At 52.7% G+C, this 10345-nt stretch overlaps 5 protein-coding genes across 5 annotated transcripts; 2 read left to right on the forward strand and 3 right to left on the reverse strand.

Annotated features, from left to right (window-relative positions):
• Positions 1–51: 51 nt before the first annotated feature.
• Positions 52–2848, reverse strand: LAESUDRAFT_729938 (uncharacterized protein). The gene is made up of 9 exons (XM_040909748.1): positions 2475–2848; positions 2198–2419; positions 1957–2139; positions 1441–1883; positions 1340–1385; positions 1160–1293; positions 804–1101; positions 647–740; positions 52–598 (listed from the first exon to the last, which is right to left on the reverse strand). The coding sequence occupies exons 1-9, from the start codon at positions 2802–2804 to the stop codon at positions 312–314; spliced, it is 2037 nt and encodes a 678-aa protein (XP_040760433.1). The 5' UTR covers positions 2805–2848; the 3' UTR covers positions 52–311.
• A 175-nt stretch (positions 2849–3023) lies between these two features.
• Positions 3024–3931, reverse strand: LAESUDRAFT_684918 (uncharacterized protein). Its single transcript, XM_040905871.1, has 4 exons — positions 3472–3931; positions 3361–3414; positions 3275–3304; positions 3024–3214 (listed from the first exon to the last, which is right to left on the reverse strand). The coding sequence occupies exons 1-4, from the start codon at positions 3907–3909 to the stop codon at positions 3158–3160; spliced, it is 579 nt and encodes a 192-aa protein (XP_040760434.1). The 5' UTR covers positions 3910–3931; the 3' UTR covers positions 3024–3157.
• A 131-nt stretch (positions 3932–4062) lies between these two features.
• Positions 4063–6737, forward strand: LAESUDRAFT_752013 (DCP2-domain-containing protein; the record flags this gene model as incomplete). Its single annotated transcript, XM_040911700.1, has 7 exons — positions 4063–4290; positions 4342–4413; positions 4473–4683; positions 4738–4836; positions 4887–5039; positions 5095–5186; positions 5219–6737. Exons 1-7 carry the CDS (start codon positions 4169–4171, stop codon positions 6735–6737), a joined length of 2268 nt encoding a protein of 755 aa, XP_040760435.1. The 5' UTR covers positions 4063–4168.
• A 1056-nt stretch (positions 6738–7793) lies between these two features.
• LAESUDRAFT_397475 (phosphoribosyl pyrophosphokinase) lies at positions 7794–9315 on the forward strand. Its single transcript, XM_040902298.1, has 6 exons — positions 7794–8019; positions 8075–8114; positions 8177–8486; positions 8554–8613; positions 8717–8811; positions 8870–9315. The coding sequence occupies exons 1-6, from the start codon at positions 7986–7988 to the stop codon at positions 9294–9296; spliced, it is 966 nt and encodes a 321-aa protein (XP_040760436.1). The 5' UTR covers positions 7794–7985; the 3' UTR covers positions 9297–9315.
• Positions 9102–10345, reverse strand: LAESUDRAFT_397482 (uncharacterized protein). Its single transcript, XM_040902299.1, has one exon. It carries the CDS (start codon positions 10099–10101, stop codon positions 9334–9336), a length of 768 nt encoding a protein of 255 aa, XP_040760437.1. The 5' UTR covers positions 10102–10345; the 3' UTR covers positions 9102–9333.

The following is a 10345-nucleotide window of genomic DNA, read 5'->3' on the forward strand; positions in this document are numbered from 1 at the left end:
TAAGCCGTCTGTTTATGACCCGTTGTCGCGGCCCATTACGTGCTCACGAGCGTCGATCTCTATGCCACGGGTTCGCAAGCTTGTGGTGGAGAGTACAGACTTGTCGAATGCTGACTGTAGGTGCAAGGAGGGAGAATGTGAAGGGAATGGCGAACGCGAGTTCACGGAAAGTCGATTGACAGGACCTGCCTAATTTAGAAAGATCTATTCGTGCAAGGATCTGCGGAAGCACAACGAACGTCGACAGCAGCGTTCGTAATCTTGACGTATATAACTCTTCGCCTAAGACACGCATATAATTGTTCTCAGCGTCAGACATTTGCCCAACGACGTCCTCCCCACGCAACCAAGCGCGCGAACAGTTCATTCCGGGCCCCAACCCACATGAACTTCTCTTCGCGTTCTTCCACCAATCCATCTTCGCTCGTGTGCGCCCATCGAACGTTTAGCCCGCGCAAGGCGCCAGCCTTCTTCACGCCGAGCATGCTGGCCAAAGGTATCGAGAGCTTCGCTGTAGAAGACACCAGTGACGTGAAATGAAGCGTATCGGATGTCAGCGTAATCAGTCCAGAAGCCTTTGCGTGCTGCGCCGGGAAGGCTATAGGCGAAATCAGACGCGAAATTAATTGCACTTCGAGAAACGAACTATATGTCTGCACTCGTGGTTCCGCGGATCCGGAAGGGAGCGCTATCTTGGGAGACAACGGATTCAACGAGAGCCAACTCTCCGGTCGCTTCCACTGTGCAAAGAGCACCAAACACATAAGCGACGCATCTTCGCCATGAACTAAATTGACACGTACCTGGCCATTCTTAAACATGTTCTTGACTTCATCCGTGGTGGCCTTCGTGGTCGCAACCCGATCGCCCCATTTTTTCCAATCCACAGAAGTGCTCGAGCTGCTCGATCCGACTGACTGTGTTGAGAGTTCAATGCCATCGGCATCGGGGGAGGCAGAGCCTGAGTCCAGCGTCTGCTTGGGAGTGGCTTTAGGACGAGACTTTTTCGGCTTGATCTCCAGTCCTCGAGCGACACGCTGGGAGATCAATTCCATAGCATATTCGGCGTCTGTAGGCACATCTTCAAACGGCTTTGGGAAACTGTACCGACGTAGAGTTGTCAAAGTTGATTGACGACACGAGGAATTGCATCACTGACCGAGCACGCTCCTCAGGAGGGATAGCTGTTACAATTGGCATGACGTGCCAAAACACGACCCCAACTACAAATCCTGATAATTTCACCAGAAGCCATGCAGGGAGCAAGCTGACGATTAATAGAGCAAAGATTGCCTGCCAAAAGAGTCAGCTAGGCAAAGTAAAGCGTCATTATCCTTACCATCCCATACATCACAGACAGAGCTGGCCGCCGCCATAGAAATATACTAGAACGATTAAATTGATTTGCATACAGCATATTGACAAGACAAGACTGCCTACTTCTTGGTTCTTTCATGCATGTCGGCGACTTCGTTCAACGCTGCCAACACGGAACGCTTGACATCAGACTCATGTGACGAGGCAGGATCGCTTTGATGAAGCGTATCCTCTTCGTCCACGTCAGCCTCGATCGCTACGGCATCCTGATCAAGGCTCTCCATCGCCTTGCGTTGAGCGTCGAGACTGGAAGCTTTCTTCATCTTCCTGGATCTATAGAAGTCACGGAATATTTTGTATACATCTTGTGCATCATGAGGAGGCGATTGTACAAAACGGGAGATTAGATTAGCGCTGAACTCCTCGGCATCATCAACTTGGCGACGATGTCGCCGGAGCTCCTCAAGATTGGGATAAGGAAGGAGCTTCCGCCGTATGAGTGCGAAGAGTATCCGCAGAACTAGAGCAGGCAAAAGGAGATTGCTGTACCACAATATCCAATAGGCCTGATGAGCAAAAATCAGCTTATGTACTCACCGCGCTCTCATGAGGAAATGATGAGCGATCAGGCTGACTGACAGCACAGTATACAAGACTAATGTTCTTTTCTTTCCAAGTAGCCAACTGAATGAGACGGGAGAGGAGATGTCCGTAGAAGGGTATAGTCGCCAGGTAGATTCTCTGCACAGAAACTCGAAGACGGTGCAGAGTGAAGGAAGGGGGTTCAGGACGCGCCGGTGGAAGAAGAGGTAGTACATAGTCCTGTCCATTGATGCATTCAACATCTACAGGTACATATATTTTAACGAGGGAAGCGTACCTGCGCGATCCGCTCCGAGAGGCATCGGTCGGGTTTGCAGCGAGGAGGTAATGGCGGCGGGGTAACAGACGACGTCGGCGTCGCCTGGTCGAGAGAGACCCAGTCTCCTGTTTCCTCAGCTTCTCCGACAGACATCTTGTCAGCGGAAGATGCCAGTTCTTCGGGCGCGCTATACGACGGTGGCTTGTCTGCAACATCGGCGACCCGAGCTTCTCTCACATACTGTAATAGCGAGCCATTAAGCTACACCGTAAGAGCTTGAATGCACACTGCTTACGGCGGAGAACATCTGCAAGAAACGATTTATCTCTTCTTCGTCGTAAAGCTCTCGCAACTGCACTTCTGACAATTCTTCTTCCGCGTCCTGCGAAGTGCCGGGAGATTCGTCAGTGCCGAAGGAGCCTGGAGTAGACTTCTCTTCGTCTAGTACCACAGTCGCCTCGGATACCTGCTGTCTACGAGGACGCATTACATTAGGAAGCGGGGGTGGGACCCGGTGCACGCCGTGCGCCGCAGCTGGAGAGGAAGGCGCATTGCGGAGTGAAGGATGTACCGGAGGCGGGGGAAGGGACTCTCCAGAGTGATTGCTAGATGTCCTCGCAGCCATGGTCTCCGTTTCTTCAACAGGAAGGAGATGCGCGGGTGAGCGTGTAGTCGCAAGATTGCGGGATCGTCCGTACCATCAGCCACATCAAAAGACGCGCTGCGGTCACGCGAGGCGCGACGCGACGCGTTCAATGTGGACGCGCCCGAGTGACGTAATTAAAGCGATGCGCAGGTGGCGAAGTCTGCCAGTCAATCACACAATCGGCCCACACATTGCAGGAAAGGACTACACTCGTCAAGACGGCAGAAAATATGATACATTTCGATACAATACAACGACGGCAGGCAATATGATACAATTATCGATACAATACAACAAGACAGCGACTACAAAGCGATATTCGAATCGTTTTTTTACACATCTGCCTGCTCTTTCTTGCAGTATTTCTTGTGGCGCCTCCAATCAGCCGTCTATATGATAAGCAGCGGCGTCAGTAACTCTAGACACTTACGGCAGAGCGACGTACGTACCTGACAAGATTTCCCGCAATAATAGATAGACTATGGATAGATACAGTTTAGTGCACCGTATATAATCTTCGATGTTAGCGGCTCACCTTGCATCCACGGCATTGCATTAAATTCTTCCTGTGCTGAGTTAAGTGAGGACACTGACGTCGAACGCATTAGGGGTCTTGATGGGATGGTTTAGGAGGCATGAGGCTTACGTAGTAATGGGCGCACAGCATCTTGTCCGGGAACCCAACTCTCCTCAACTCCTTCGCCCTATGCAAGTTGCCTTGCATCTCGTAGACGATCGCCAAGTTCTCGCGAGACCCAGCGGCATCAAGCTCGTCTACGGGGTTGCGACTGGCATCGCGGATGCGGACAGACTTTTGCAAAAACTCTTTGGCGTCGTCAAGGCGGCCCATCTTCGTGTACAGTTCGCCGATGGCATTGTAGGACAGCGCGGTCTTGATGTGCTCAGTACCCAGGCTGCGCTCCTTCACCTTTATAGCACGAAGATGCATTTGCTCGGCCCCTGAGAGATCACCCGCCTCGCTGAGTTGGCGTCCCATGTTGTTGTATTGTGCTCCTTCCATGGTGGCTTTCGCGGCAGCCGGTGAAGGATTTACGTCAAAGTGTGTTCTGACAGCAAAAGGCATGGTCGTAGGTTTACTGAGGAAAGGGGAGAAGGAAATAATCAACAGGCAAGTAGGCGTCTGTAGGGGGGGTTGAGCCACTCCAGTCCCGTGATACATTGTGTTTGTCTCTATTTGTCCTCGACGAGCATGGCGTCCTCGCATTGACTTTGACAAGGACATCCATCCTGGTACCACTCAGCATTCGTTATATACGACCTCTCTTCCCACTGATATTGTCAGCGGTGGCGTCCGTTACTTTCCTCTCATTCAACCGCTAGATATGGCCTCATCATCCTCATCGTCACCTGAAATCACCTCCGCCCCACCTGCATCGGGACCCTCACAGCATGTCGTACAGTATTCTCACCTCACACAAGAAGAAGTACTGGAAGAACTATCAAGGTATGTCATTATTTGTGATGAAAACGGTCTTCAGACCTGACAGTATGGTAGTCGGTTCATCCTAAATTTACCCGACGAGGAGCTCGCGTCCCTCGAGCGAGTATGCTTCCAGGTGGAACAAGCGTATGTGATACTTGTCGCATTTCTCGTGTTTCATATTGCTGAAGTTCTCCGTATTACAGACACTGGTACTACGAGGATTTCATTCGAGAGCAGAATCCGTCGAAGTTTCCTTCGTACACACTTAAGACGTTCTCCGAGGCATTATTTCGAACTTGCCCACCTCTACAGCATTGGGCTCATGACCACGAACGAGCATATGCAAAGTTCATGCAGTACAAGACGAGGGTGCCAGTGTGCGGAGCAATCATGCTGAATGATACATGGGAAAAGGTACGATTCTGTGAATGTCTACATATGCGGGCTGATGACCGTTGTACATTTCAGTGTGTTCTTGTGAAAGGATGGAAGTCATCGGCTGGATGGGGCTTTCCCAAAGGCAAGATTAATGAGCAGGAACCGCGACCTCGTTGCGCTGCACGAGAGGTGAGTTCATCATCCTTGGCCTTGCTGTGTCCTCTCATCGCATGGTGCAGGTTCTCGAAGAGACTGGCTACGATCTGGAGGATCAAATCGTTCCCGAAGATGTTATTGAACTATCCATCAAAGAGCAATCTATATCCCTGTACATCGTCCATGGCATTCCGGAAGATTACCCGTTTAAAACCAGGACCCGCAAGGAGATTAGCGTAAGTGATATGAATCATTCATGATGGCCCAGCGATATCGATGTTATGACAACAGAAAATCGCGTGGTTTAAATTATCGGACCTGCCCACTTGGAAGCGTAGCAAAGCTGTGCCGGGGAAGTTCTACCTAATTTCTCCATTCATCGGGTGAGCTATTAAATTTACGAGCTGTGAATTAGGCCTAAATTTTTCCTCAGCCCATTGAAACAGTTCATTCATGACCGCAAACCCCGCAATCTACCGCGTCGCCTTCGTAATTCGCAGAGTGTCCGATTTGCTCAGGATGTGCATGCCCCTGGCGAAGAGGATGCCGACCACACTCAAGCTAGCCCGACAGCCAGCAACGACCACAGCGCGCAGGAATCGAGCTCTCAATCGTCGTCCGCAGACAACAGGGAACCGGAGACGCCGTCGCCGCAATACAGTGCTCCTCAAGTCAATTTGCAACCTCACGAAGCTACTCCTGGCGTTGACGGGACTCTGCAGATTATGGAAGGCGTGGATCCACATTTCGCTCGCCTGTTAAACTCCTTGTCTTTGTCAGCATCCGCTTCGTCCACCAATGGCAGTGCCAAGTCTATGCCTTCAGCATCGTCGAAATCATTGTCGCCTACCAGTTCTGGAGCACATATTGCTACTTCAGATTGGTCTGCTCGTATGCCCAACGCGTTAATGGACCGTTCACTTGCAACATCTGTACAATCAGATTCCAGCACTCAACATCCTTCCTCCCCTACTGCGACTCGGACAGTCACGCCCGCACTATCCGCTCCCCTTCCCAGAGGTCCCATTGCGGAGGCTTCGCGTGGCGCCGCCCTACCTACTTCGTCACCTCCTCTCGCTCACTATTCTCCGTCGTCACGATGTGCCACTTCCATGGGGATAAAGCAGTCACCGCAGCAGGCGCGTGCTCGTCATGCTTCCAGGATCTCAGCAGACATATCACCCTACTTGTCGCGCCCAGCGGAGATCCCGAAGCAGATGAAATACATTTCGATGCTGGAGAATGTGGTGAAGGAATCTGATAGGCTTTCTTCTCAGTTCCAACAACAGGCTTCTACACTGGGGCATGCCCCTCAGACCCTTGCTGCTGACAGAATCCCCATGGCTCCCGCGTCCTCGGCACCGCCGTCCGTGATGTTCGCCCGCTCCAATACCCCTGTAATCTATTCTTCTGGGCCGGCCGCTAATCGTCTCCCTCCATCAATCCCTCCCTCCGCGCGGCAAATGCTTCCGTTTGACTCGTCTTATGATGACCCATTCGTAGTCCGACCTCGCACTGCGTTCCACCCGCCTTCATTTCCACCGCCCCTCCGCAAGCCGAGCCTCAACGAGGAGAATCGACATTATATGGGCGCTGGGGTAGATACTCGCGGTCCGCTCCCCCTGCCTAGCACAGGGAGTTTCGCTCCCCAAGTACCATTTCCCTCTTCGGGCCCCGCGCAAGCAGCGCTGCCCCCCATGGCTATGCGCAACGAGTCAGGCCTCCCGCCTATCCGCCCAATGCCTCCACAACAGTTCCCGTTTACTCAGTACGGGGAGCCGGTCCCTACTCCCACACCTGGATTTCCGTCTTCTATGACTGCGGCGCGGTCTGCGAACAATGCTCACCTGCTGTCCATTTTGAACACTCCTAGCGTTGCAGCCCGCTCCACTCCCGTGCCATCCGGCCTCATGAACGGCGTTGGCTCGCGATGACTTATTCCTGTCTCTTAGTCTCTCGTGATTGCAGTGCACGACATATTACTTGTAGCATCACTCGTAGCATATCAGACATTGTCTCCACGTTTCCTTTACGTTGCGCCTATCATTCTTGGTTCTAGTGGCTCTCTGTACCTCCACGTTTGTCACTTTGCCCTTTGGGCAAGATAGTGCATTCATGTGTTCTTTAACCTCTATCTCTCTTAACGCCGTTTCAGGTTGCTCTCGTCTTTCTTTCCCTCTACTTTAGTACTATCGTTCACCGGCATGCGGCTACTACATATCTATCTAGTCTATTCCGTTGTTGACGTCCTCTCTTTTTGCCTTGTGCGACATTCTCCCTCGTCGTGTCCTGCTTATCGATATCCGTTTCGCAGAGTCGCTTGTGTAGTTTTGTAGCGTAGTGCTCAATGTTTTCTCGTGTCTGCCAGTCTCGGATTGCTCGAACTTGTTGTGTTGAGCGCTGACAGACATGTCTCTCGCAGGACTTTAAATGCAATGATCTTTGAGACGTGACGTTACACAGAAATGACTAGCTGAGACGCCAAATATTGACTGCCATGGATCCAGCCGAATAGATCGATCAATGTGTTCGCTTATGCGCATTCATTCATGGGCTTCGAAGCATGTCAATTACACTTCCGAAAGGTCGGACCGCCCATGGCCAATGTGTTGGGAACTGGGAAGCGTGCATCCATTACACCGTGAGGCCATGGAACCTCCCAAGAACTCGACATTGTTTAGGAGGAGCAACTTCCCCACACATTGACCGATTTCACTCCAGTGGCTACCGGAGTGGCTCAGACGCTACCGAACCAGCAGAATTGTCTCGAATGCGTGGGTACAGCTGCTCAATCTAGCACAGCCTGGGTAATGGAAGCCGTGATGGACGCCAGGCAGTGCTCCGAGAAACGTTGAGACGTCCGGGTGGGACACAACAGGGTGTTGAGGTAATCGAACGTGCACGATGAGGCCTAGTGTGTTTGTACGACACAATCATTTATCACAATCCATCTCGCTACAGCTGTACGCCGACTCGTCGCCGAGTTCCACAACCGCTATTTTTGGGAGTCAAGGATCTCGCTTACATAATGGCAAATTTGCGCGCCTCCCGATGTCCATCCCGCGAAGTCGTGACATCGCGGGCCTCTCCACCACTGCCCCACGCCGCCTCCATCCCTTTTAATCACTTCCTCTCTCTTCTTTTCCTTCGCTTCGTATCTTTATTTCCTATATGTACATGCGATGTTCACCGGTAACGGTATCAAGATTTTCACCGGTGAGCAGCATCGATTAGGAGAGCTCGGACAGCTCATCTTTCGCCGTCGTTGCAGGTACCAGCCATCCTGAGCTCGCTGAGATCATAACCCGACGGTAACTGTCCAACCATCTCTCTTGCTTGCCGTGCTAATGACAACTCGCGTTGCTTCGCACAGGCTCGGTGTTCCTCTGAGTAAAGCTGAAGTCACGAAGAGCGGCATCGGCGAGACCAATGTCCGCATCGCCGAGTCCGTCCGCGAAGAAGACGTGTACATCATCAACACAGGATGCGGGCAGATCAACACTGCCCTCATGGAGCTCTGCATCATGGTGCACGCCTGCAAGATCGCGAGCGCGAAGCGGATCACCGCCATCCTGCCTCTGTTCCCCTACGCCCGCCAGGACAAGAAGGACAAGAGCCGCGCGCCCATCACTGCCAAGCTGGTCGCGAACATGATTCAAAAGTCCGGGTGTGACCATGTTATCGTGAGTTGAATTTGCGTGATTCTGCCCCCGCCGGACTGGTTTGCTCACTGGCTGCCACATTTCGTAGACGATGGATCTGCACGCCTCGCAAATTCAGGGATTCTTCGACGTCCCAGTGGACAAGTACGTCTGTTCGGCGTTGCGCTGTACCACATAGCTCACAATTGACTTCTCACAGCGTAAGTGGTATAGTCCTCTGTTTGTGCGACTGATCTTATGTCTTGTGTCAGTTGTATGCGGAGCCTTCAGTGATCCAGTACATCCGCAGCAACTTTGACCTGTCACGAATCGTGATTGTGTCTCCTGATGCCGGCGGCGCTAAGCGGTGCGTCAACTCACTTGTCAGCATCAAACTTTTGGCTGACCCATGTCGTCATCACTAGGGCAACTTCGATAGCAGACCGACTCGGGGTCGACTTCGCACTGTTCCACAAGGAGCGAAAGAAGGCGAATGAAGTCTCGCGGATGATTCTGGTCGGGCACGTGAAGGGCAAGGTTGCTATCCTCGTCGACGACATGGCGGACACGTGCGGAACACTTTGCCTTGCAGCCCATCACCTTGCCGAAGCAGGAACTGAACGAGTGTTTGGATTCGTCACTCATGGGATTCTCAGCGGCAACGCCTTAAAGACTGTCGAGGAGAGCGTTCTGGAGAAACTGATCGTTACCAACACGCTGCCGCAGCAAGAAAACTTGGCTAAGTGCAGTAAAATCGAGGTGATTGACATCGGAACCGTACTTGCCGAGGTCATTCGGAGAAGCCACTATGGAGAGAGCATATCAAAGCTGTTTGATGAGGTGCCGTATTAGAAAGAGACATTTGTTGGCAGGAATATCGCGTAGAGTCTCAGTCGCCGTGTTGTATAGTAACGGTGCGATCGGTAATTCCCTCGATGTTGCTTGGATACATGGGAGAGTAAACACCAGAGGTTGGCTGGGGAAGACTAGTGCCGATGATGGGCGCAGCGAGGCCGGATTCACGATAGCCCAACACTGATTTGAGAAGGGTCGCACTGCATAAAGCAGCGAAGAGATGGCATCGGAGCCGAATCCCATCCATCAAAGAGCTGTCAAAGTGCGGAGGGCACGATGCATCTGAAGGGAGTGAATCGCATTTAATGCCGGAAGTGTCGAGCTCAGGCGAGCGGTCTGTGAAGGCGTGGGTGTAAGGATTCGTATGGATGCGAGAAGCTGAGGACTTCTGCACGTAAAAAGCATGGGAAGAAACAGTCATCCTCGGACCTCCGCAGATAGCGGGAGCACGCTTCAGAGAGGAATGGGTGTGGGTGAGGCTAGACTGGAGGGACAACGTTTCATACGGCAAATCTGTGGAGAGGACGAGGGCCGGTCCCCCAGCCGACATCACGCTAAGGAGCACGCGTGCACAGCTTCTCGCGCCATCACGTCCCGATAGCATTGGTGATCTGCAGCCACGCCCGCGGGCGAGACCTGCTTCTTTGTGACGGCGGCTGGGTTTGAGCTGGCGGTCCGTGCGGCTGTACTGTACGGCTGTGTGCAGCGAGCGGCGAGACGCACAGTAGTAGGCGGGCATGCAACACTTGCCGAATGCCCAGCTGATGGGCGGCTGCACAACAGACGCCCGCTGTTGCGCCATTCCATAAGCAGCCCACCTCGCGTGCGCCTCGTTGGTTCGTCGTCGTCGTCGTCGCCCACCGTGAGGACCTCAGCACCACGGGCTACAGCTGCAAGCGCAGGTCGCGTGCATCTTGAAAGTCTGCTCGGCGGGTGCGACTGAGAATTGGAGGAACTGCATGAGAGGCGGGCGGTAGTGCAATTACCCAGAACGGCGGTCACACCGATCACTTTCCAAACATCCGCCACTTTGTGCGAGGAATTCT

The sequence above is a fragment of the Laetiporus sulphureus genome, assembly GCF_001632365.1.
Source record: "Laetiporus sulphureus 93-53 unplaced genomic scaffold LAESUscaffold_46, whole genome shotgun sequence".
Lineage (NCBI taxonomy): Eukaryota > Fungi > Basidiomycota > Agaricomycetes > Polyporales > Laetiporaceae > Laetiporus > Laetiporus sulphureus.

Bases quoted from the DNA above. Each gene is read 5' to 3' on its own strand.
- LAESUDRAFT_397482 (XM_040902299.1), bottom strand. From the start codon at position 10,101: ATGGCGCAACAGCGGGCGTCTGTTGTGCAGCCGCCCATCAGCTGGGCA.
- LAESUDRAFT_684918 (XM_040905871.1), bottom strand. From the start codon at position 3,909: ATGCCTTTTGCTGTCAGAACACACTTTGACGTAAATCCTTCACCGGCT. The intron at 3,415-3,471 runs GTAAGCCTCATG...GTTCGACGTCAG, and splicing joins TGCTGTGCGCCCATTACTAC to TGTCCTCACTTAACTCAGCA. The intron at 3,305-3,360 runs GTGAGCCGCTAA...ATCTATCCATAG, and splicing joins TGCAATGCCGTGGATGCAAG to TCTATCTATTATTGCGGGAA.
- LAESUDRAFT_397475 (XM_040902298.1), top strand. From the start codon at position 7,986: ATGTTCACCGGTAACGGTATCAAGATTTTCACCG. The intron at 8,020-8,074 runs GTGAGCAGCATC...CCGTCGTTGCAG, and splicing joins CGGTATCAAGATTTTCACCG to GTACCAGCCATCCTGAGCTC. The intron at 8,115-8,176 runs GTAACTGTCCAA...TGCTTCGCACAG, and splicing joins GCTGAGATCATAACCCGACG to GCTCGGTGTTCCTCTGAGTA.
- LAESUDRAFT_729938 (XM_040909748.1), bottom strand. From the start codon at position 2,804: ATGGCTGCGAGGACATCTAGCAATCACTCTGGAGAGTCCCTTCCCCCG. The intron at 2,420-2,474 runs GTAAGCAGTGTG...TCGCTATTACAG, and splicing joins TCTTGCAGATGTTCTCCGCC to TATGTGAGAGAAGCTCGGGT. The intron at 599-646 runs GTTCGTTTCTCG...TTTCGCCTATAG, and splicing joins ACCACGAGTGCAGACATATA to CCTTCCCGGCGCAGCACGCA.